Below are 23,628 nucleotides of genomic sequence, written 5' to 3' on the forward strand. Positions count from 1 at the left end.
ATGCCTACGGAACCATAACTAGTAAATAATAAGCATTTGAGATAATTTATACATGCTAAGTCACACTAACAATCCATCAGACCCTTAATTCCATATGCTTGCACCACTTACTATTCTCCACTGATATAAATGATGCATGCTCAAAAATCAAAAGGTCTTTTAGGCTTAAGACGTGGCTTAGGTAAAGGTAGATGATATAGTCATTTAGGCTAAAATTATACCATAAACACAAACCAAACAAATCAACAACTAGAATTAACATTATGTACGTCTTGTCATCCACACTTCCAAAAAATTGAGAAAACAAAAATAATTTGCTATAGTATGTAAACACTACTCCCCCAAACTTATTTATTATTATACTAGTATAAGGGGTATACTTTAATTTTTCTTTTCTCTTCTTTTGTTTTTTAATTTTCACATATTTTTTTTCTTTCTTGGTGTTAGATATTAGATGTATATTAGCTGTAAAAGAATTAGATATTTAGTAGATATTTAGTAGATATTTAGCCTCCTAGCTTTGTATATAAATATGTATTATTCTATGAAATCGATACACAATTCGAATCACTATTTTCTACATGGTATCAGAGCATTGTGATTCAAAATTCGAAATTCGAAATTAGGGTTCTTAAAAAAAAAATAAATAAATAAAAATTAGGGTTTGAGTTTAGGGTTGTTTTTCGGAAACCCTATTTGGAGTGCGAATTTAGTCTCACCGCCCACTCAGCCGTGTTGCCCAACCGCCGATCTACGAAACCCCGAAGTCCTGTCGCCGGATTCCTCGCGCGTGGGGCTCACGCGCCGCCTGTCTTCCCACGCGCCGGCGCGTGTGACGGCGCCTTCGACGGCGTTCTTTTGCCGATTCTCTACTGGGTTCTTCTAAGCCCACTCACATCTGTTCTAGGTTGTAATTCGGTATTTGTTTGTCTTCTTCGTGTTTGGGTGTTCATTCTTTGGTGTTCTTTTGTTCTTTTTCTCTGTCCTTTGTGTTTGCTTTTGAGATTATGGCAGAGATAAGATCAGATTCAAAATCAGTTGTTGTTTCTGATGTTGTTCCCGTGATGTCTAAAATCACGGACCATAAGTTGATTGGTTCGAATTATTTGGAATGGAGTAAGACGATTCGCCTGTATTTGAGGAGTATTGACAAAGATGATCACTTTACTGACGATCCTCCTGAAGAAACAAACGATTCAAGGAAAATATGGCTCCGTGAGGATGCTCGCTTGTTCCTGCAAATTCGAAATTCTATCGATCATGAGGTAATTAGTTTGATTAATCATTGTGAATTGGTTAAAGAACTAATGGATTACTTGGAGTTTTTGTATTCTGGCAAAGACAACATATCTCGCATATATGATGTTTGCAAAGCTTTTTATCGCGCGGAGAAACAAGATAAGTATCTTATGAATTATTTTATGGCTTTCAAGAAAACGTATGAAGAACTTAATGTGCTATTACCCTTTAGTCCTGATATAAAAATTCAACAGCGCCAACGAGAACAGATGGCTATTATGAGTTTTCTTGCAGGACTCTCATCTGAATTTGACTCTGCAAAGTCACAAGTTCTCTCTGGTTCTGATGTCTCCTCTTTACAAGATGTGTTTACTCGTGTTCTTTGCACAGAGACTACCTCTTCAACTTCTCTTAATAGCGCCTTGGTGAGTCGTAATAATTCTGCACCGGAAAGAAACTCTACTCCAAGTGGATTTAAAGGAGGTAATTCACAAGGACCTGATAACCGCACACCAAATTCTTGGAGCATCATGTGCAATTATTGTAAGAAACCAGGCCACACCAAGTTTGAGTGTAGGAAGTTACAGTTTAAGAATCAACAACAACACTCTGCCAATATTGCAAGCACTAGTGATGCATCTGACAAATCTGTCCTTATTTATGCTGATGAATTTGCCAAGTTCTCAAGGTATCAGGAAACACTTAAGTCTTCATCTTCTTCTGTCACTGCGATTGCTGATTCAGGTAACTCTAATGCATGCCTTCTTTCCAAATCCTCAAAATGGGTCATTGAATCTGGTGCCACAGATCATATGACAGGTAATTCCCGTCTCTTTTCCACTTTTCAGTCTCACAATCCCACTTCTGTTGTCACCTTAGCTGATGGATCAACAACTTCTGTTCTTGGATCTGGCACTATTGTTCCTACACCTATGCTATCTTTGTCATCAGTCTTACATTTACCTGATTTGTCCTTTAATTTGCTTTCTGTTAGTCAACTCACTCGTAATTTAAATTGTTGCATCTCATTCTTTCCTGATCATTGTTTGTTTCAGGATTTTATGACGAAGAAGATTATTGGTAAAGGACACGAATCTGGTGGCTTGTATGTTCTTGACCCACTTCCGCCAACCTCTATTGCTTGTTCGAGTGTTGCTTCCACTTTTGAGGCTCATTGTCGTTTAGGTCATCCTGTTAGGTTTTATGCCCTAAATAAAACTCTTTACAATCTGATTAGTTATCAATATAAGAAATTAGAAGTGATTGATGTTTGCATGAATTTTACATGCTAGTGGTTTAATATGTTTAATATGTTTATTACATTCATACACACAAAATCAGTTAAATCCAGATCATATGTTTATTCACAATTACAGTATCGTCAACACAGTGGAATGTGATTGTGATCATATGAATCAAAAGTTTTGGTCCCTTTTTCATCAGTGTTATTGGATTTACACTAATGTGATAATCAGCGATGATGTGTACATACACTTGGAGTAAGTGTTATGTTCTTTCCAGGACATTAGTAAAGTATACTAGTTTCGAATGTATGGAGTATACATTGGACTGGACCGATATTGCAACTAAGTTAAGATATTACAAACTTACCGTTATACATATCTTTCCAAGTCAATATCAGTAGTTGATCTTAAGATTGAAAAGAATCTAAATCCTAATATGCTTGGGCTCAACTCAGGAGTGCTATTCATGTTCTTAGATTTATTAGTTAAGCCTACTTTCGGGTCAGGGTGATACGTATATTTCGAGAACATGGTAGTATGATTGAGTGGGAGTGCTGAACATAAATATGGAATCTATAGCTTCTACTGGTGTATAGAAGTCAAGTGATGATTCCCTTCGAGCTTAGCAAATAGAAGTAAATGGATGAGCTCTTGTTTAACTGACTAATCATTAGATCACTAAACACCATTTACAGGTAGCTAAGTGTTTTAAGGGGCAAAATACATTGAGGGGTGAGAACGGTAAAGAAATCCCATCTCGATGTAAATCATCTATATAGAGGATCTTTAAATCACAATAAGATTATAACAATGGTTAAATGAGATAATATATTGGTATCGTGAAACATACAATATGTTCTATATAAGTCTGAGAGTGCAATTCTAAGTTCTAAGAGTGGATTCAACGAAGAATTAATAAGTAGGAATTTACTTGGTAAATTTGGTTCACTTATTGGAAGCTCAGCATATAGATCCATGGTCCCCATTCTAGTTGAGAACATTCTGCTTGTAAGACTCATTAATTGATTCGTGATTGATCAATTATAATTCTAAAGTTAGACTATGTCTAATTTTATGAATTTTCACTAAGCAGGGGTGAAATTGTAAGGAAAAGAGTTTTCTGGGTTTATTTATTTATTAATGGACTTTATATGTCTAATTAATAATTAAATTAAATGACAATATTATTTAATAATCTATTTTAGTTATTAAATAATTAGTTTTGGCATTTAAAATGTTAGAATTGGAAAATTGGCATTTTTGAGAAAATAGAGATAAAATTTGATAAAATTGCAAAATTAAGTGAGGCCCATTAACACACCATGGCCGGCCACTTAATGATGATTTTTCAAATTATTATTTTCATTATTTTAATGCCAAATAATTCTAAACCTAAACCTAGTAGTTGCCTATAAATAGAAAGTGATGGCTCATTCACAACACATGCTTTAATTAGCCTTTCTGACAGAAATTTCTCTCTTCAGAAAACTGAGCCTTCCTCACTCTCTACCTTGGCCAAAATCTCTCTCTCTCTTTTCCCTTCATCTTTTTCGTGACCCTAGTGAAAGAGTAAGTGCCCACACACAGCAAGCAGTAACTCAATCATAGATTGGAAGACTGTGAAGGATCAAAGCTTGAAGAAGAAGGAGATTCGGGCTCAGATCTTGATTATACTCTGCTACAGAAAGGAATCAAGGGTTAGAGATCTGAGTGGAAGGAGACATTTATTCCGCTGCATCAATGTAAGGTTTTCTTAACTTTATATGTGTTTATTTATCGTTTTAGAAAGTTCATATTTAGGATGTTAATAAACATACTTTTGAGTAGATCTAAGATCCTGGTAAAATAATTCCCAACACATCCATCCCTTCATTTGCTCAAGAAACTGTGTCCTCAATATAGTAGTTTATCTTCATTAGATTGTGAGTCATGTCAGTTTGCCAAACATCATCGTGTTAGTTTGAGTCCTCGTGTCAATAAACGTGCGAGTGTTCCTTTTGAGTTAGTTCATTCTGATGTTTGGGGTCCTTCTCCTATTTTGTCTCAACCTGGATTCAGGTATTTTGTTACTTTTGTGGATGATTATTCTCGTATAACTTGGTTATATTTAATGAAAAATTGTTCTGTCACATCCTATGCGCCTGATACATGTTCTGGCTGGTCTCTTGTTCCTTCACCTGCCTCGGTCGTCACCCCCACAATGTCTACACCTCCACCACCTCCACCACCTCTCTACCACCTCCACCACTCCCTCGGCCTCCTATAGTGTACACCAGGCGTCCCCCTCCTCCACCTCCTGTTTCATGTCCTGCACCTGCATCTTCGTCATCAGATCCGGAAATCTCAGATGATCTTCCCATTGCACTACGTAAAGGTAAACGCCAATGTACTTTTCCTATTACTTCTTTTGTGTCTTATAATCATCTCTCCTCTTCTTCTTGCTCTTTTATTGCTTCTCTTGATTCTATCACTATTCCTAAAACTGTTCGAGAAGCGATGTCTCATCCTGGTTGGCTTGCTGCAATGATAGAAGAGATGAATGCTTTGGTTGCGAATGGTACTTGGGTCTTGGTTGATTTACCTTCCGGAAAACAGGCCATCGGGTGTAAATGGGTGTTCACGGTTAAATTCAATCCAGACGGCACAGTTGCTCGCTTAAAGGCCCGTCTTGTTGCCAAGGGTTATGCTCAAACCTATGGAGTGGACTATTGTGATACTTTTTCTCCTGTTGCTAAACTCACATCTGTTCGACTGTTCATTTCCATGGCAGCTACTCATCATTGGCCTTTGCATCAACTTGATATTAAAAATGCTTTTCTTCATGGAGATCTTGAGGAAGAAGTATATATGGAGAAACCTACTGGGTTTGTTGCTCAGGGGGAGTTAGGGCGAGTTTGTCATCTTCGTAAATCTTTATATGGATTGAAACAAAGCCCTCGTGCTTGGTTTGGTAAATTTAGTCAGGCTGTTGAGAAGTTTGGTTTGTTGAAAAGTAAGTCAGATCATTCTGTGTTTTATAAAAGATCAACTGTTGGTATCATTTTATTAGTGGTGTATGTTGATGGCATCGTTATTACTGGAAATGATACTGAAGGCATCTCATCCCTTAAGTCTTTCATTCACACCCAATTTAACACGAAAGATTTAGGGGAGCTCAAGTATTTCTTGGGGATTGAAGTTACTCGGAGTAAACAAGGTATTTTTCTATCTCAAAGAAAATATGTACTTGATTTGCTAACTGAGACAGGAAAATTGGGAGCGAAACCTTGTAATGCTCCAATGAATCCAGCTGTGCATCTTGCACGTGATGGGAAACCATTTGAAGATCTTGAGAAATATCGCAGGTTAGTTGGAAAGTTGAATTATTTAACTGTGACTTGTCCAAATATTGCATTCCCGGTTAGTGTTATCAGTCAGTTCATGTCTTCTCCAACAATTCATCATTGGGCAGCATTAAAGCAAATTTTATGTTACTTGAAAGGAGCACCAGGACGAGGTATAGTTTACAAGGATCATGGACATACCCAGATTGAGTGTTTTTCTGATGCAGATTGGGCAGGCTCCAAGGTAGATAGACGATCCACTTCAGGATATTGTGTATTTGTTGGGGGCAATCTGGTCTCTTGGAAGAGTAAGAAACAAAATGTTGTATCTAGATCCAATGCTGAATCAGAATATAGAGCTATGGCCCAGTCTGTGTGTGAGGTAATATGGATTTATCAGCTTTTGACTGAATTCGGGTTCAAGACTTCTATTCCAGCAAAATTATGGTGTACGATAATCAAGCTGCTTTTCATATTGCCTCAAATCCCGTATTCCACGAGCGAACTAAGCACATTGAGATTGATTGTCATTTTGTTCGTGAGAAAATTCAACAAGGACTGATCTCCAAAGGATATGTGAAGACCGGAGAACAACTAGGAGATATTTTTACAAAGGCTTTGAATGGGGTGCGGGTTGATTATCTTTGTAACAAGCTGGGCATGATTAACATCTATGCTTCAGCTTGAGGGGGAGTGTTAGATATTAGATGTATATTAGCTGTAAAAGAATTAGATATTTGGTAGATATTTAGTAGATATTTAGTCTCCTAGCTTTGTATATAAATATGTATTATTCTATGAAATCGATACACAATTCGAATCACTATTTTCTACACTTGGTATAGAATACTGAAAGATAGTGGGTTGGAAATCAAAATTCTGAACTTTCATCCTGGAGCTCCCGAAATCAACCTAGGCGCAGGGCTAGAGACCCCTCCTAAGTCGACTGTTATGATTCAGGTCTACTCAACTTCGTGATGTCATCTTTCTCACCACGTGTCAAACATTGATGTTCACGTCACCAGGAAAAATTTCTAGGTTAACAAAATAGTATAGAGAGAAATATAGAGAATGATGTTATGTAAATGTGTGAAGTAAAATAATAAAAAAAGATAAATACCATTTTGGACTCTGTGTTTTACAAAAGTTACTAATTGGACCATCTGTTTTGTTAAATGATAAAATGGACTCTATATTTTTCAAAATGGTAAAAATAGGACTCAGAGCTCAACTTTTAACAATTTTATTTTTTAATATAACCAACTTTAAGATAATTTCTAACATGAACAGATATAAAAAATATAATCAGCTTTGTCATAATATCTCTAAATTAGATTATCATTAAGTTTTATTTTGACAAAAAATCAGTTTATGATCTTATTTGTACAATTTTAGAAAATACAAGTTCATTTTGTCATTTAACAAAATAGAGGGTCCGATTGATAATTTTTGCAAAATATAAGTTCTAAAATGATATTTATCCTACTAAAAATTAAAAAAAATATCAATAAAATATTTTGAAAAATAGAATAGAGAATAATGCAATAAATAATAATATTGTCTTTTTGTCATTTGATTTTGGCTTGGTAGACCTAATTGACCCGTTCCCAACACTTTTTAACATTACTAATAATATCTTGGAAAAGATTACAATGAGTGGATGTGGATGTGTGCATTATTATTTAATCTTAGAGCATTGCTATTAGGCACCAGTGGTGCCTAGCACCTTTGCGACATGTCGCGTTGCGATTGGCTAGCGATACTCCCTAAAAACTATTATATTAAATTATATGGGACCCGATACTTAGTTGTACCAATAGTGATATTGACACATAAGAAGGTGCTAGACACCACTGGTGTCCTTTAGCATTTCTCTTAATCTTAATAAAGAGTAAAATATGTATTTATAGATTTGTAAATGTTCCCATGCCACGACTTTACAATAATAATGCCACGAAATAAACGTTTAATTAATTAATTTTTAAATAATTATTTTCGAGAAATATAGGTGAGAAGGAAATACATAATTAAATATAAATTATGTGACATATGTATATTAATCAATTAATAATGTTTTTATTTAATAGAAAATTATCAAGTGTGTTGGCCACAAACGTGCTTACACATTTTTGTTACATGATATAATATTGCATGTGTATATATGGCATACTATATATATATATGTATATATATTATGAAAGATCTGTCAATTATTATTTGGTCATTTTCAATAATTTTGAGTTTTATTTTGTTAATTTATATATGATGGAGCTAATAATAATGGTGAAGGAAGTTTAATTATTACGTGAAAACATATTCGATAGTACGAATCACACCCTGTATTTTTATTAATTATAATAGAAAATCATCGTTTTATTTAAGGTGATATAGTTATATTATATTTATAATATTTAAATAAATGCAATAATTAGAAAAATAATGTGTAGAAAAAGAAAATAGAAGAAAACATCGACCATGTATTAGAATTAGAAAGGACGTTGAAACAATAAAGAAAAACAACAATAATATATAGTTTATAAATATATTTCAAGAGAAATTTATCTCGAATTATCAAATTTTTTCAAATTTTGCTTTAATTTTGTATTTTATTTTTAATCTTCAATATATATATATATATATGAAATTTTTAATAGTTTTGTGTTATTGTAATTATTACTCACTTTTCTCTCCATCTAGGATATGGGACATTGTGTAAGTAGTGTTGTAAATATGAGCATGATTTTTTGACACGCTACGAAATCAATACGAGCATAAGCAAACACAAAAAAATACGGGTTTGGATAAAACATGACACGATACTGTAAATTGACACGACACGACACGAAAAATATGTGCTTAAGCACAATATGACACGGGAAGCATGAAATGCATGAATAGACCAACCCAAAAAACACTATACACGACAAACCCAAAAAATATGACATGAAATATTAATTAAAAAAACTTGATAATTGAGAAATTTGAATTTATATGCATATATTTAGTATATATTAAATTTTTGAACATAAGCTTACTAAAATTAAAAAAATAGGCACACTTTATATTCACACTCATAATACCCTTCTCTCTTCTCTTCTCTTTTAACTTCACCATCTATACTCTCCATTCTCATTTATACTAATGGTGGTCCAATGAGGGTCCAATGCTACCTTTATTTTTATTTATTTTTTATATATATATTTTTGTACATAAAAAAAAAATAGCATCAGGCCACTATCGAACCACCGTCGGACCATATTCTACATTTATAGATGTTAAGCTCCATTTATTAAGCTTGTCAGGAAGGCATCGGACCACCATCAGACTACCATCGGACCATATCATCGAGCCACCATCGGACTTTCGTCTTCAATCTTTACTCATTTTAACAATAGGAAGGCATTGAACCACCATCAGACCACCATCGTGCCTGGTAAAAAAACCAATTTTTTGCCTAAAACTCAAATCTGACCATTTTCGACCCTAAATCTAAGATCTACTCACATATAACAAACATTAATCATACAATTTATTCCTTTGAAAATATTATCGATGGTGAAGTCGTGGCTGATGGAAAAGTCGTTGGGTCTGTAGGTCGCTGGGTCCACGGTGGTCATTGGGTCCGTGAGTCGTTGGGTCTGTGGTCATGGTGGTCGTGGAGAGAAGGGACTAAGGTTGTGAGTGGTGGGTTGTGGGTCAAATTCTTGGGTGAGTTTAGAGAGCGAGAAAGATAGGGGAGGAAGAGAGAGGGTTAGATATTTGAAATGGGAGGGCTAGAATTGGATTTTATAATTAAAATGTTAACATATTCTACCAATATAGGTTAACTTAGGTGTAGAAAAATAATTTTAATTTAATAAATGCATAAAAAATTAAATTTTCCATATAATCTAATAATAATTATAATAATTATATATATGTATTTGCAATTATAAATAAATTAAAATAATAATAAAACTTAAATGTAACATTCAATATTATAATTTAATAACTTAAAAATGTAAAACTAAAAAATTATAAAATATATATAGTAGTTTAGTAATTAACTTATATTAATTGTAAAAAAATATGAAAAAAATATAACACGAATTAAAATTTGAATATAAAAAATGGACTGATCTTTGAAAATATTAGTACGACATAATACAATTTATATTTAAAAAAAAATAGAAAGATATAAGTCGGACCAACACAACATACATAAATTTAAAACAGTAAGTTGTAACTATAGTACCAAAACTAAACATTACATAAGTTGGTGTATTGTTATATTAATGTATAAAGTTTAAATATTTTAATTTAATAAGTAATTTCCTAAAAGATGTAAATAGTATATTATATTTAATAACATATTTAACATAAATTTTATAATTATACGCAATAATTATAAGAAATTTTTACATGAAAAATCAATTTTACACAATTTATTACAAAATTACTCACACACGCCTATGACTACATTTTTACTTACAAAGTTACTTTTATTACACAAATACCACTTAGTCATCATTCCATCCATCATCAATCAAATCCTACTCTCTTCCCTCTCTTTTTTCATTTTCTATCAATCAATCCATCATTTCACTCTCTTTTTTTTTCTTTTCTTTTTATTTTTAATTTTATTTCGAGTTTTTAATTTTTAATTTTTAATTTTATTTCAGTTTTTAATTTTTAAATTTTAATTTTATTTCAGTTTTTAATTTTTTATTTTTAATTTTATTTTCAGTTTTTAATTTTTAATTTTTTTTTTCCATAACAATTCTTCTTTTGTTTTTATTTTTAATTTTTAATTGTAAAGCTAGTTTCTTATATATTGTTACTTAGGTCTAGGATTGACTTCTATCAATCAATCCATCATTTCACTCTCTTTTTTTCTTTTTTTCTTTTTATTTTTTAATTTTATTTCGAGTTTTTAATTTTTAATTTTTAATTTTATTTCGAGTTTTTAATTTTAAATTTTTTTACATAACAATTCTTCTTTTCTTTTTATTTTTAATTTTTAATTGTAAAGCTAGTTTCTTATATATTCTTACGAAGAAACGGACCTTGATAACATATGGAGCGACTGTGTAGAGAATAAAGCCAGAAAGAGTATAGAAATCATTGTGCTTCTTATGTATGTTTGCTCAACAAATAATGCAGAGATTTCATTGTCAACGTTTCTGGAAAAAAAGCTAATGTTGGTGCTGATGTTCGAACCGAGGTTTGTTTTCGGTTTCTTTTTGGTTTTCTCCCATATTTGAAATTTTACACCTTCTATATGTATTTTTTTAATAATTTTTTTATCTAGTTGTTTCCTGTCCATTTTTATATCATCAATGGGTAACAATGAGATTTATCATGGATGTTGATGTTCAAAGAGTTTTTCCTGTATTTTAGTTTGTATACAGTTGTTTTGTAGTTTTATTATAGTTTTGCTACTTGCATATGTTATTTCACTATAAAATTAATATGCAACTATTTGCACAAAACTTACTATGTATAACTACTATTTTTTAGTCCCCATCAAATTAAATTCTTGCATAATATATAAACTATCATAAAACGATAATGCAACTATAAGGCAACTATTTGCACTTGCATACAGTTATTTTGTAGTTTTATTATAGTTTTGCTACTGACATATGTTATTTCACTATAAAATTAATATGCAACTATTTGCACAAAACTTACTATGTATAACTACTATTTCTTAGTCCCCATCAAATTAAATTCTTGCATAATATATAAACTATCATAAAACGATAATGCAACTATAAGACAACCAAAACAAAAAATAAATCAAAATGTAACTGTATATAACGTAGATGTATTATTCATGAGGTTTTTTTAAAAATTTTCACATCATACATTGTTTTGAATTTGGTGGGAGGTCCAGATCTACATTTCATGAATCTGGATTTCGATATTAGGGGGAGTTGTTTTGATCGAATAAAACAGAAAACAAATGTGTAATTTCAGTTTCTTCACAGTTTTTCTGATTTTTTTTTTCGTCATTTTCAGTTTAGATCATTGCAGGTATTTTTTTCCAGTTGTTTTTGCCAGAATTAATAGTTGTATTTTTCTCGTTTTGGTTTCATTTTGGTTGTTTTGCGGTTTTGAAACGAGCGCGTATTTTCATCTTCATGGTTCGCTCTGTACAGCTGAAGGCTTAGTGCATGTGGTATTTTTGTAAATATTTGTATGTGGACTGTATAAATGTTTAATGGGCCGGCCCAAAGTATTTTTGTAATTTTTTTTCCTTTTTTGTATTTTTTTGTTTTTTTCCCTAATTATAAAGTTTATATAAAAACAAATCATCCAATAATTTTATTTAATATTGTTAAAAATATTTGAAAAAAAAACAATTTATTTTTATTACTATATACACAAAGATTAAAAATCTAAATTTACATTTAATACTAACACTAAAAATAATAAGAAGATAATAAAAAAGACTCCTCTTCAAAATATATATATATATAAATTAAAGTAAAAATAAATAATTAATTCAAATATACATATGATATGATGCTTTATGTTAAAAATGACAATTTTTTCACATGTATAAATACCATCTTAAAAATACACCACCATATATTAAAAATATTCAAATGGCCATATTGATAATACTCAATATTATCTTACCCAACACATAAATATAATATTTGGTAAGAAGATTGGTTTGTGATTTCTCAAGTCTCAAAGTTTAATTTATTAATGTATTTATTTATTTATTTTTAAGAGAAATTTTTATTAATTTATATGAGAGGATATCTCAAAGTACATTTTTGAGAGATCTCTCAAATATTTGATCCACATTCCCATAATATATTGTGTTTGCTGTCATTTTAGCCTTGGCACACCTCAATTGACCCTTCCCAATACATTTTAATTAATTAACAATATATATACCACCAAGCTTTAATTTATAACAAACTCAAAAAAACTGAATATATATAATTGATCATGTGGATGTGTGCATTTTATTACAATTTAAATAAATCTAAACAAATATATATATATATATTTTGTTTCTCAAATTAATACATATATATTTCAATTTGCAAAGGTATCTTCCACGTCTTGATCTGATCCCATAATATATCATCTACTACTACTATAAATACAACCCCATATCTCTTTCATTTTTCATCATCACTACTACATTAATTAATCCCTATATATATATAAAAATTATTAATTAATTAAAGAGAGCTAAATATGTTGTTAGGGAAAGGAATAGGGGTTGTGGACTCATTCACAGGTGGTCTGATTGGTGGTAATAATAAAGGAAAAAAGATAAAAGGGTCAGTGGTTTTGGTGAAGAAGAATGTGTTGGAGTTTAACCCATTAGCATCTTCTGTTAACACAGGCACTGCCATTTTTGATCGTTTTGCTGAATTTTTGGGCAGTGGTGTTTCTCTCCAGCTCGTTAGTGGTCACACTTGTATGTACAATAATACATATACACTTACATTCTATATATGTATATATGTATATATAGTTATGGTGTTAAAAATAATATTTTAACAGTCAGTTAATTACATATGTTTATGCAAGTCAGTTAACTATTTAGAATACTATTTTTGAGGTAGTAAACAATATCAAATTTTTTTAAAAAAATAGTAGGATATATGATATAATTATAATATATATAATTATATATATAAAAAAATTAGATTACAAAATTTATTCATATATATATAAAAAATATGGTATATTGTTATTGATTTATTTTAATATTAGTTTTTATATTTAAATTTAATAAATAATAGAAAAAGTTGTAAATATAAGGTGACAACTACCAAATAGCTTCTATGTATGAATGAGTATTGTTATAGGATATTTAAAGTGTCTAATCTTATAATTAGAGATATTTTATAAAATTTATTAAACTAAAAACAAGTGAGATTCGATGATAATGAGTTATACTAATAACATTTTATAAGGGTGCTAGGCATTGTGACTACCTTTTATTATTAGGTATCAGTGAATAGGAATGTCCATCTCTTTTTATAGGTGTTGCTTTACGATTAGTTAGTGATATTCTTTAAAAGTTATATTTTAAAGTTGTATAAGACTCGATATTTAATTATACTAATAGCGATATGGTATTGAGGAGAATACTAGACACCAATAGTACATTTTAATATTTTTATTTTTTTTTAAAAAAACATTACTATTAGACATTATTAGTTGCAATATGTTAATAGTATTTATAAAAATTATTATATTAAATTATACGAGATTTAATAATTATTTAATTGCACTGCTTTTATTATTTTTCACGTAATTATTACAGTAAAACCTCTATTTAAGAATAACCTCTAATTTGTTATAAAAAAATCAAATCTCAATTTCAGCCAGTTATAAATAAAAATAACATGTAATTAGTTATACATTTTTTTAACTTCCGTATTAATAAAGTTTACCTCTATATAAGAATAATTATATCGTAATAAAATATATACATATATTTAAAATTAATAATTTTATTCTAAATTATACTACATACATAAATATTATATTTACTTTAAAATAATTCTATTATAATATAGTATTAATGATTATTTATTATTATTATTGTTACATTCATCTTCTTTGGTATTTTAATTTTTTTGTTAGTGTAACTCTATTTAATTATAATCTCTAAATTAGAATATAATTTAGTTAATTCTAAATGTATTTTTAGATAAAGATTCTTCTGTATTAGCAAATAATTACAGGCGATGTAATCACGTACTGACAATATTAATTTTGTATTTAAATAATATATAAATAAATAATGTATAATTAAATGGGAGAGTAATTAATTAATTAATAATTATTATTACTTAATTAATTGATTATTGTTACTATACTTGCAGCTGGTAAGTTGAGTAAAGAAGCTCACTTAGAGAATTGGATTACTTCATTGCCTGCTTTAACACCAGGAGATTCTGTCTTCAAAGTCACTTTCGATTGGGATGAATCCATTGGAGTCCCTGAAGCTATTATCTTCAAAAACAATCATCTTGATGAGTTCTTCCTCAAGACAATTACTCTTGATGATGTTCCTGCTCAAGGTGTTGTTCGTTTCATCTGCAACTCGTGGGTTTACACAGCTAACAAATACAATTACAATCGTGTTTTCTTCAGAAACAAGGTAACAATTAGATTAATATACTTGCTTGATTGATTGATTGATTGATTGATTTTGATAATGTCCTCCATGTGTTTGAATAAAGTTCACAACCAGAAAAAAGACAATTATATGATTTAGTAGTAATCAAGGAGAAAGTAAAGTTGATTGGGGTTTATTTTTGCAGTCATATATTCCAAGTGCAACACCAGCACCATTGCTTAAGTACAGAAAGGAGGAGCTTGAGAACTTGAGAGGAAATGGATTAGGACAGAGAAAGGAGTGGGACAGAGTCTATGACTATGATTTGTACAATGATTTGGGTGAACCTGATAAAGGTAGAAACTTTTCTCGTAAAACCCTTGGAGGGAATAGTGAATTCCCTTACCCTCGAAGAGGAAGAACTGGTAGACCAACCACCAAATCAGGTTAGGCATTTGTTTAAGTTTTTTTTTTAAGAATTTGAAATGCAGAGATTTGGGATTTTGATTCTTCTTCTAAACATGTTTTTTTGTTTGTTTGAAATGTATTATATTTAACAGATTCTAGAACTGAAAGCAGATTGAAACAAGTGAATCTTATGAATCCTCTGGATCCTGTTGAATCTTTAGACATATATGTTCCACGAGATGAACGTTTTGGTCACTTGAAGATGTCAGACTTTCTTGCTTATGGAATCAAGTCTTTGACTCAAGCCATCATACCTGCACTAAAACATTATTTTGATCAAACTCGAAATGAGTTTGATAATTTCCAAGAAGTACTTGATTTGTATGAAGGAGGGTTGAAGCTACCAAAATCAGTACTTGATAATATCAGGAAAAATGTTCCTTTTGATCTGCTAAAGGAAATGTTTCGAACTGATGGTGAACAGTTCCTTAAATTCCCTTTGCCTCATGTGATCAAAGGTATATATATAGTCAATCATGCTCTTAAATATACTACAATAATCTTGTTATACACTTTTAATAATTTTCGGTTTGAATGATTTGGTATAGAGGACAAATCTGCATGGAGGACTGATGAAGAATTTGGAAGAGAAATGGTTGCTGGCGTTCACCCTGTCCTTATCCGTCGCCTCGAAGTAATTTCATTGTTTCATGCTAGAATTTCTCTTGTTAAACAATTAATAATTATCAACTAAAAATTCAAAAGCTATTGTAAGTAAGAAAGATTTAGTTTCATCATTGGTCCTAATTTGGTCTGTGTTGACTACAGGAGTTTCCACCAACCAGCAAGCTAGACCCTGAATTGTATGGTGATCATACTAGCACAATTACTGAAGACCACATTAAGAACAGCTTGGAAGGGCTTGGTGTATTTGAGGTATTGTTCCTAGCAAGATTTTTCATATATAATAGCTTCAAATCAAATGTACCACAACTAATACAATTAATCATATGATTGAATAATAGGCACTCTTTCAAAACAAGTTATTTATATTGGATCACCATGATTCGTACATACCATACTTGAGGAGGATAAACTCAACTTCTTCAAAAGCTTATGCAACTCGAACTCTCGTGTTCTTGACAAGTGAAGGCACATTAAAACCTGTTGCCATAGAATTAAGCTTACCACATCCAAATGGTGATGAATTCGGTGTTGTTAGCAAAGTGTATACTCCAGCTGAGGAAGGTGTTGAAGGTACCATTTGGCAATTGGCTAAAGCTTATGCTGCTGTAACTGATTCTGGCTACCATCAACTCATTAGTCACTGGTATGAAACTATCAAAGAAATTTGATCACATCATAAGTTTGATTTGAGATGAAATATTTTCTTTAGGGTCTGAATTTTGGTTGGTCTGCAGGTTGAATACACACGCCGTGATTGAGCCTTTTGTGATAGCAACAAACAGGCAACTAAGTGCACTGCATCCAATTTACAAACTCTTGCAACCCCATTACCGTGATACTATGAATATAAATGCACTTGCTAGGCAGAGTCTTGTCAGTGTCGATGGCGTTATAGAGTCCACATTTTTACCAGGAAAGTATGCTATGGAATTGTCAGCAGTGGTTTATAAGGACTGGGTTTTCACTGATCAAGCTCTCCCTGCAGATCTTCTTAAAAGGCAAGTCTATTTGGCATAGATGATAACTAAAATCATATTTTTATGAATTATTATAATCATCTAAAGAAATGCATATCCAGTGATAAAATCAGTGTTGTATTTAAGTCTAATTTTTAAGATTTTCTTTTGTTAACATTGTATTCTATGGCTCTCTATTCAGAGGAATTGCAGAAAAGGATGTGAATGCTCCACATGGGCTTCGCCTTTTAATAGAGGACTATCCATATGCTGTTGACGGGCTAGAGATCTGGTCTGCAATTAAAGCATGGGTTAAGGAATATTGCTCTCACTACTACAATAGTGATGCTAGTGTTCAAAGAGACACAGAACTTCAGGCATGGTGGAAGGAAGTTAGGGAAGTGGGTCATGGTGATAAGAAAGACGAGACTTGGTGGCCAAAAATGAAAACTCGTGAGGAACTAGTTGAGTCATGCACAATACTCATATGGATTTCTTCTGCTCTTCATGCAGCTGTCAACTTTGGACAATACTCTTTCACAGGGTACCTTCCAAATCGTCCCACATTAAGTCGACGGTTCATGCCAGAAGAGGGTACTCCAGAATATGAGCAACTTAAGTCTGACCCTGAAAAAGGTTTCTTGTTGACAATTACTTCAGAATTCCAGAGCCTTGTTGGAATTGCCCTCGTTGAGGTTTTGTCTAGGCATGCTTCAGACGAGGTCTATCTCGGTCAAAGAGAAAATCCTGATTGGACATTAGATGCTGGTCCCTTGCAAGCTTTTGACAAATTTGGAAGAAAACTTGTTCAAATTGAAGATGCAATTGTGAGGAGGAACAATGATTTGAACATGAAGAACCGAGCTGGGCCAGTCAAGTTTCCATACGGTTTGCTCATTCCTACGAGTGATCAAGGCCTCACTGGTAGGGGAATTCCTAACAGCATCTCAATCTAAAGCTCATCTCCTTGTGTTGTTGTTGTTGTTGCTAGTGCTTTTATTGTTCACTAGTCTATTTATCTTCTTTGTTAGTTGTTTGTAACTAAGTGGTGGTGTCATTAAGAAAGGCCATATGGGCTATTGCAGTACTAATTTACTTGCACTGAATATGATGCTAGCTTAATCATGTATTATCATACCTCAATTAAATAAAGTTTATATCAAAGCTTTCTGCTAGATTTTGAAATTCTCTTCTTAAGGAATTGAGTGTTGAGTTATCATATGTGTATCATCATGAACTATTAAACAGCATTGAAAAATCTTAATGAAATTTAATGGTAGTTCCTTCCTTCAACTCCTTGCTTTTATAAGGGATTTTACTACATAAAAAAGTATAAAATTGGCTCATTTCTTACTAAAATATTACCATTCTTTTTTACAGATTTGTTGATGTAAACTTCTTTTTTTTAGTTTAATTTAAAAAATAAATGAATTTAAAATAAATTCTTTTATTTGTCAAGAATTAGTAGAAAATTATAATTTTAAATTAATATTTTTATAGAATAAATAAATAAAGCACAATTTGATAATGATCAAAAGTTCAAGACTTAAAACTAATTGGGGTATGATTATAAAACTACAGAAAATTCTATGGTTCTTCTCTTTAAAAGAAAACATCATTGCACTCTTTATCTATTTTAATATTAAGGAAAAAAATTTAGTCTATTTTTTATGGTCGTGTATATTGTAGTTATTTAAGACATTTGGTAAAATTTTAAGAAATTTTAAAAAATTTAATACATCGAAAGCAAGATTCAAGCTTACACACATTGACTATTTTATTTTATACGCTTGGAAAATAGACTATTTGAACATTGTTTTCCATATTGTAAATTATTTCGAATTTCTCAGAATGTTATATAATATTTTAAATAACTATAACGTGCCAAAACAAATAATGTGGTTAATTTAGGTTTTTTTTTCTTTTGCGAATTACACAATTTACTATTTTTTTAATTTGTTTTTCAAATTTACGATTTGGGTTTGTAAAGTAGTTGTAGCGCTGGTTGCAGTAGAAGTTTCCATACGATTTTTTGTTGCAATTTAAGTTGCAATTTAGTTGCAATAGGAGTTTCTACGTAGAATTTCGTAAAAATGTAAAAAAAAACTATTTTGAAGTATAAAAATGAAAAAACTCTTTTTTTTTTAATGAAGAAATTTAAAGGTTTAATTATTCTAAAATTCTAAAATAAATATTAATAAATAAATAAATCAAATTCTACATTCTAAAATAAATTTCTAATCTAAAGTCCTCACCAGATTTCAAACCTTCAAAGTCTCCCGCCTCTCTCTCTCTCCCTCTCTCTTGCTTTCTCTCTCTTGAAGTTACAGGTTTGCTTTCATTTTCCTTCTCTCATAAATTACCAGGTGTTGATGCTTTTAACGTTGATGATCTCATTTCCCTGTTCATGTTCTTGCGTTTTTTCTTTTTCTTTTTTCCCTATTTAATTATTTTATTCAATTTCTTGCATTTTGAAGAATAAAATATAAACAAATTTTGCTTAACAGTAATTTTGGTGAAAATCTTGGTTTAGAAAATTTCCAACCTTTATTTATTTTTCAACAAAAATAATAAAAAATATGATAAATATCAATGAAAAACCCCAGTACAATAAGTCAAATTGTAAAAAAAAAAAATGAAATTTTGGTGGGAAATTGTGTAGTTTCATCTGTTCTTGATGGTCCAACTTTAAAATTTGCTTTTATTATTTGACATGTTTTTTATTATTAATTTTGAATTGGGATTTTCATATGTTTAGAGGAAAAACCATGGAGGATGTTTTTAGTGAATTAGATTCTGTCAAAGATGAGTTAAAGAAACTTAAGGCTGAATGCAAAATTAAGACAGAGCTCTCTGAGTGCTTGAAGAAAGTCCATAATGAGCAATTACTCAAATTTGAAGAAGCTAAAAAGTTGATTGAAAAACAGTCTCAAGAACTGAAGGACAAGTATGAAGAAGTTGCTGAAGCTAGAGAACTTTCTGAGAAGCTTGAATCTTGTTTGCAAGAAAAGGATTTGTCATTAAGGCATTTGGGTTCTCTGAATGAGAAAGCCAAATATGATTTTGAGCAGAAGTTGAGAACTTTAGAAGGGGAAAATAGAGATTTGGTATCTTGTTTAGATGAAATGACTGCGAGAAACAAAGAATTCGAGAAGGATGTGTATGCCAGTAGGAACAAGATTGAGGCCTTTAAAAAGCTTTTGTTGGATAAGGAGAAGAAGTGTATTGAAGCTCAGCAAATGGCTAAAGAGTGTAACGAATCGAGAGACAGAGATGAGATGCTAGTTAAACTGGCGGATGAAAATGAGTGTGTTCGGGATCAGTTGAAGTGGAAGAAGGAGAAACTTAATCATCTTGAAGAAGCTCATAAAAGAGTTCGACATGAGTTTGAGATGAGCAAAGAGAATTGGAAGAGGGAAGAAATGGCATTGATTGAAGAAATTTCGAAGTTGCAGACAAAGTTTAATTGCCAAACTATAATGTTGGAATGTCTACAAACACGTTTGGAGATGTGCAACCATGCTTTAGCTCGAGAAGAAAGCAAGAGGAAATCCCTGGAGGTTCGGGTTTCTGATTATGAATTGCGTTTTGAGAATGCCTTTGTCCAGGTTCAAGAAGAAAATTTAGAGATACAAAGAATGACTGCCCAAAGAAATGAAGAGATTGCAATGTTAAGAACCACACTGGCAGCAAAGGAGACATTTGCGAAGGAAGTGGAATTTAAAACTGTGCACCTTGAGCGAGAGAATGAGGAACTGACAGAATCACTAAAAGAACTTCAGGAGGCTCAAATCAGAAATGCTGGGAACACTACTTTTGCAAAAATGCATAACAAGCTTAGACACTTGGAACAGGTACACGCCATCTGTTCTGAAAAATTGAAAGCAAAAGAGGTTGAATGGCTTTCCGAGATGGAAAAGATTAAAGGAAATGTGATTAGTTGTAAATCTGAATTGAAGTATAAGGATGAACAAATAAAGAAGCTTCAGATGGAGCTGGAAAGTTGTTGTTCTACAACTCAGTTGTTAAATGAAGAGATTCAAATAATATTAGCATTTTTCAAATCAGAAATTTCAGAGGCATACTCCAAAATATATGATATGAAAGATGAAATGAAGCTGTTTAACAAAGAGAAGGCTCAGTTGGATATGAGTTGCAGTGCTCTAGAGGATGTTCATCCTAAATTTGAGGAAGAACAGAAGAATGTAGAAGGCTTAGCAGAGAGAGTGGATTCACTGGAACATATTGAACAACCACCATTTCTTAAAGATGAAGAGCTTGAAAGACATAAAAAGTTTGTTGAGGAATGTTCTGTGTCCCAACTTCACTTGAAAAATCACTGTATTCAGATGGAAAGTTGTCTCAACAATGATCCACAAAATCTTTGTGAGGCACTGACAATGGAAAATGCTCAGCCAAATGCAGACATTGATGAAGTAACTCAGTCAGACGCTTTTGGAGAAGAAGAAGAAGAAGTCTATAGACAAATGATGAATTGCCTTCTTGTACAAGATGAAATGACAGACATGTATAAGAGAGAGAGCGAGAGGCTCACCCGAATATTCCAAGAGAAAGACATGAAACTTAAAGATCTCCAACAGCAGGTTGAATTACTGGAAACCAAATTAGCAGCAGAAGCAGAAAAAATGGCAGCCTGCTTACAAGATAACCAGAATCAAGCCCAAGTTGCAAAAGAAGAAAGTATTGGCAGAGAAAATCTGCTAAAGCAAGAGTTCAGAAGAGAATTAGAAGCTGCAACCGTTGCACGGTTAGATGCAGAGAGAGTGCTTTTCAAGGTTACCAATGAGAAAGACGATGCCATAAAAAATCTCAAGTTATTGGAAGCATCACTGGAACAAGACTTCACAAATTTAGCTGCATCCTTTTTTTCAGATGTTGTAGAAAATCAGGTAAAGATTGATGTGCTTATTGAGGCATTAGAGAAGGGGAATGTCACAGATATTAGTACTGAAGACAAGGACAAAGAAAGTTTGATGGATAAACAGAGGAGTTTGGAGCAGTTATGCAAGCAGCTTGAATTTGATAAAGAAGTTCTCCTTCAAGACATCACGAAGTTATCAACTGAAAAGGAAACCTTAATGGTTTATGCTCAAAAAATTTGTGACAGTGTTGGTCAGCTTTCCAGTGAGGATGTAGAAATGATGAAGGTCTTGGGGAACATGTTGCCAATGTCAAATGAAGAGATTCCAACAGAAATGTATTCGATTGTGCCTGATGAAAGTTGCGAAATTACCGGAGAGAATGCTACAACAAAGAAACTTGAATCAAGTAGCAATGAAAGATCACCACTGAAGGAGGTCAACCAGAGACAAATATAAGAAAGAAGAATGAATCCTAAGCAACCTTGTAGTATGTTGGACAGTTATACCTGCTAGTGTTTTGAAAAAGATGTGTTATAATTTCACCTTTATGGATTCTTTATATTCTCATATAATAATGGATATTCCTCAAGGTTCTGAGTACACCTTTTGGGTTGGTCTATTTGCATCAACAAACTCTGAGACTGAGCTGCTTGCTTGGCTATATGGAAGATTCATTATTTTGTAAATCCCTGTTGTATTCATTGTTTATTAAATATATGTAATTATACTGGATTCAAACTTCAATTATTGTAATTTAGAACAAGAAGCCCCAACTCTATAACAAAATCTAAACCAAATATTGCAGAAATTTTTGAGGAAATAACCTAAAAATTTAATAATGAATATAGAAAATACATTGCAGTATCAACTATCAGCTAATACATAGGAAAGAGAATGTAGAATTGAGTAGTTTGAGGGATTGTTTGGTACGCCGTAGTACGCCGTATTGTATTGTATTGTGTTGGGTTGTGTTGTATTGTATTGTATTAGTATTATTTAATACAATACTATGTTTGGTATTGACTTGTATTAATAAATTGTCTAAAGTTAAAATTTATTTTCAATACACTCGACCCCAACACCAACTATGGGTCCGGGTTCGCGTCTGAGTCCCGGGTCTGGGGTTCGGGTCCGGGTCTGGGTCCTGAGTCTGGGTCTGGGTCTGAGTCCGAGTTCGGGGTTAGGGTCTGGGTCCCGAGTCCAGGTCCCGGGTTTGAGTTTGGGTCTAGGTCCGGGGTCTGCGTTCGGGCCCTCGTCTACGTTCGGGTGCGGGTCCGCGTCTCGGGTCAGGGTCCTGGGTTTGGGTTCGGGGTCTAGGTCCAGGGTCCGGGTCTGGGGTCTGGAGTTCAAGGTCCGAGTCCAGGTCCGGGTCCCAGGTCCCAGGTCCGGGTCGGAAATTGGTGTTGACCTCGAATCTTTTACAAATATTATAATACAAACTAATATAGACCATTTGTTATGTATTAAATAATACAACATACATTGTATTAAAAAATTTGGTTGTAATAATTAATACAATATATTGTTTTATCCAAACATAGTCTTATTTATTATTTAATATAATACGACTCTTATACAGCATACCAAACGAGCCTGAATAGTTTATAAATTACATTAATCATTGTAACATGTTGAAGACTAGTATTCAAAAAAAAATATCTTCAGAAATCAGTAAAACAATCATTAATCATAAGTGATATGTTTTATGAATCCAACTAGAAAAAAATTCCTGCATAATGAGTATAATTGATTTGATCATTTCATGATTGTGTTGAATGATTGGTAACATGGATGATTTTCACC

At 32.0% G+C, this 23,628-nt stretch overlaps 2 protein-coding genes across 2 annotated transcripts; both read left to right on the plus strand.

The window, feature by feature from the left end:
* Nucleotides 1-12,942: 12,942 nt before the first annotated feature.
* LOC115721268 (linoleate 9S-lipoxygenase 6) lies at nucleotides 12,943-18,115 on the plus strand. Its single transcript, XM_030650533.2, has 9 exons — nucleotides 12,943-13,235; nucleotides 14,656-14,933; nucleotides 15,097-15,337; nucleotides 15,452-15,817; nucleotides 15,908-15,993; nucleotides 16,128-16,235; nucleotides 16,325-16,629; nucleotides 16,721-16,984; nucleotides 17,145-18,115. The coding sequence occupies exons 1-9, from the start codon at nucleotides 13,010-13,012 to the stop codon at nucleotides 17,896-17,898; spliced, it is 2,628 nt and encodes an 875-aa protein (XP_030506393.2). The 5' UTR covers nucleotides 12,943-13,009; the 3' UTR covers nucleotides 17,899-18,115.
* Nucleotides 18,116-19,058: 943 nt separating this feature from the next.
* LOC115718639 (uncharacterized protein At4g38062) lies at nucleotides 19,059-22,582 on the plus strand. The gene is made up of 2 exons (XM_030647458.2): nucleotides 19,059-19,272; nucleotides 19,701-22,582. Exon 2 carries the CDS (start codon nucleotides 19,711-19,713, stop codon nucleotides 22,279-22,281), a length of 2,571 nt encoding a protein of 856 aa, XP_030503318.2. The 5' UTR covers nucleotides 19,059-19,272; nucleotides 19,701-19,710; the 3' UTR covers nucleotides 22,282-22,582.
* The last annotated feature ends 1,046 nt before the right edge of the window (nucleotides 22,583-23,628 follow it).

Source organism: Cannabis sativa, chromosome 2 (assembly GCF_029168945.1).
Source record: "Cannabis sativa cultivar Pink pepper isolate KNU-18-1 chromosome 2, ASM2916894v1, whole genome shotgun sequence".
NCBI classification, from domain to species: domain Eukaryota; kingdom Viridiplantae; phylum Streptophyta; class Magnoliopsida; order Rosales; family Cannabaceae; genus Cannabis; species Cannabis sativa.

Excerpts from the sequence above, each read along its gene's own strand:
- LOC115721268 (XM_030650533.2), top strand. The coding sequence starts at position 13,010 with ATGTTGTTAGGGAAAGGAATAGGGGTTGTGGACTCATTCACAGGTGGT. Across the intron at positions 13,236-14,655 it reads GCTCGTTAGTGGTCACACTT|CTGGTAAGTTGAGTAAAGAA; the intron begins GTATGTACAATA and ends CTATACTTGCAG. Across the intron at positions 14,934-15,096 it reads GTGTTTTCTTCAGAAACAAG|TCATATATTCCAAGTGCAAC; the intron begins GTAACAATTAGA and ends TTATTTTTGCAG.
- LOC115718639 (XM_030647458.2), top strand. The coding sequence starts at position 19,711 with ATGGAGGATGTTTTTAGTGAATTAGATTCTGTCAAAGATGAGTTAAAG.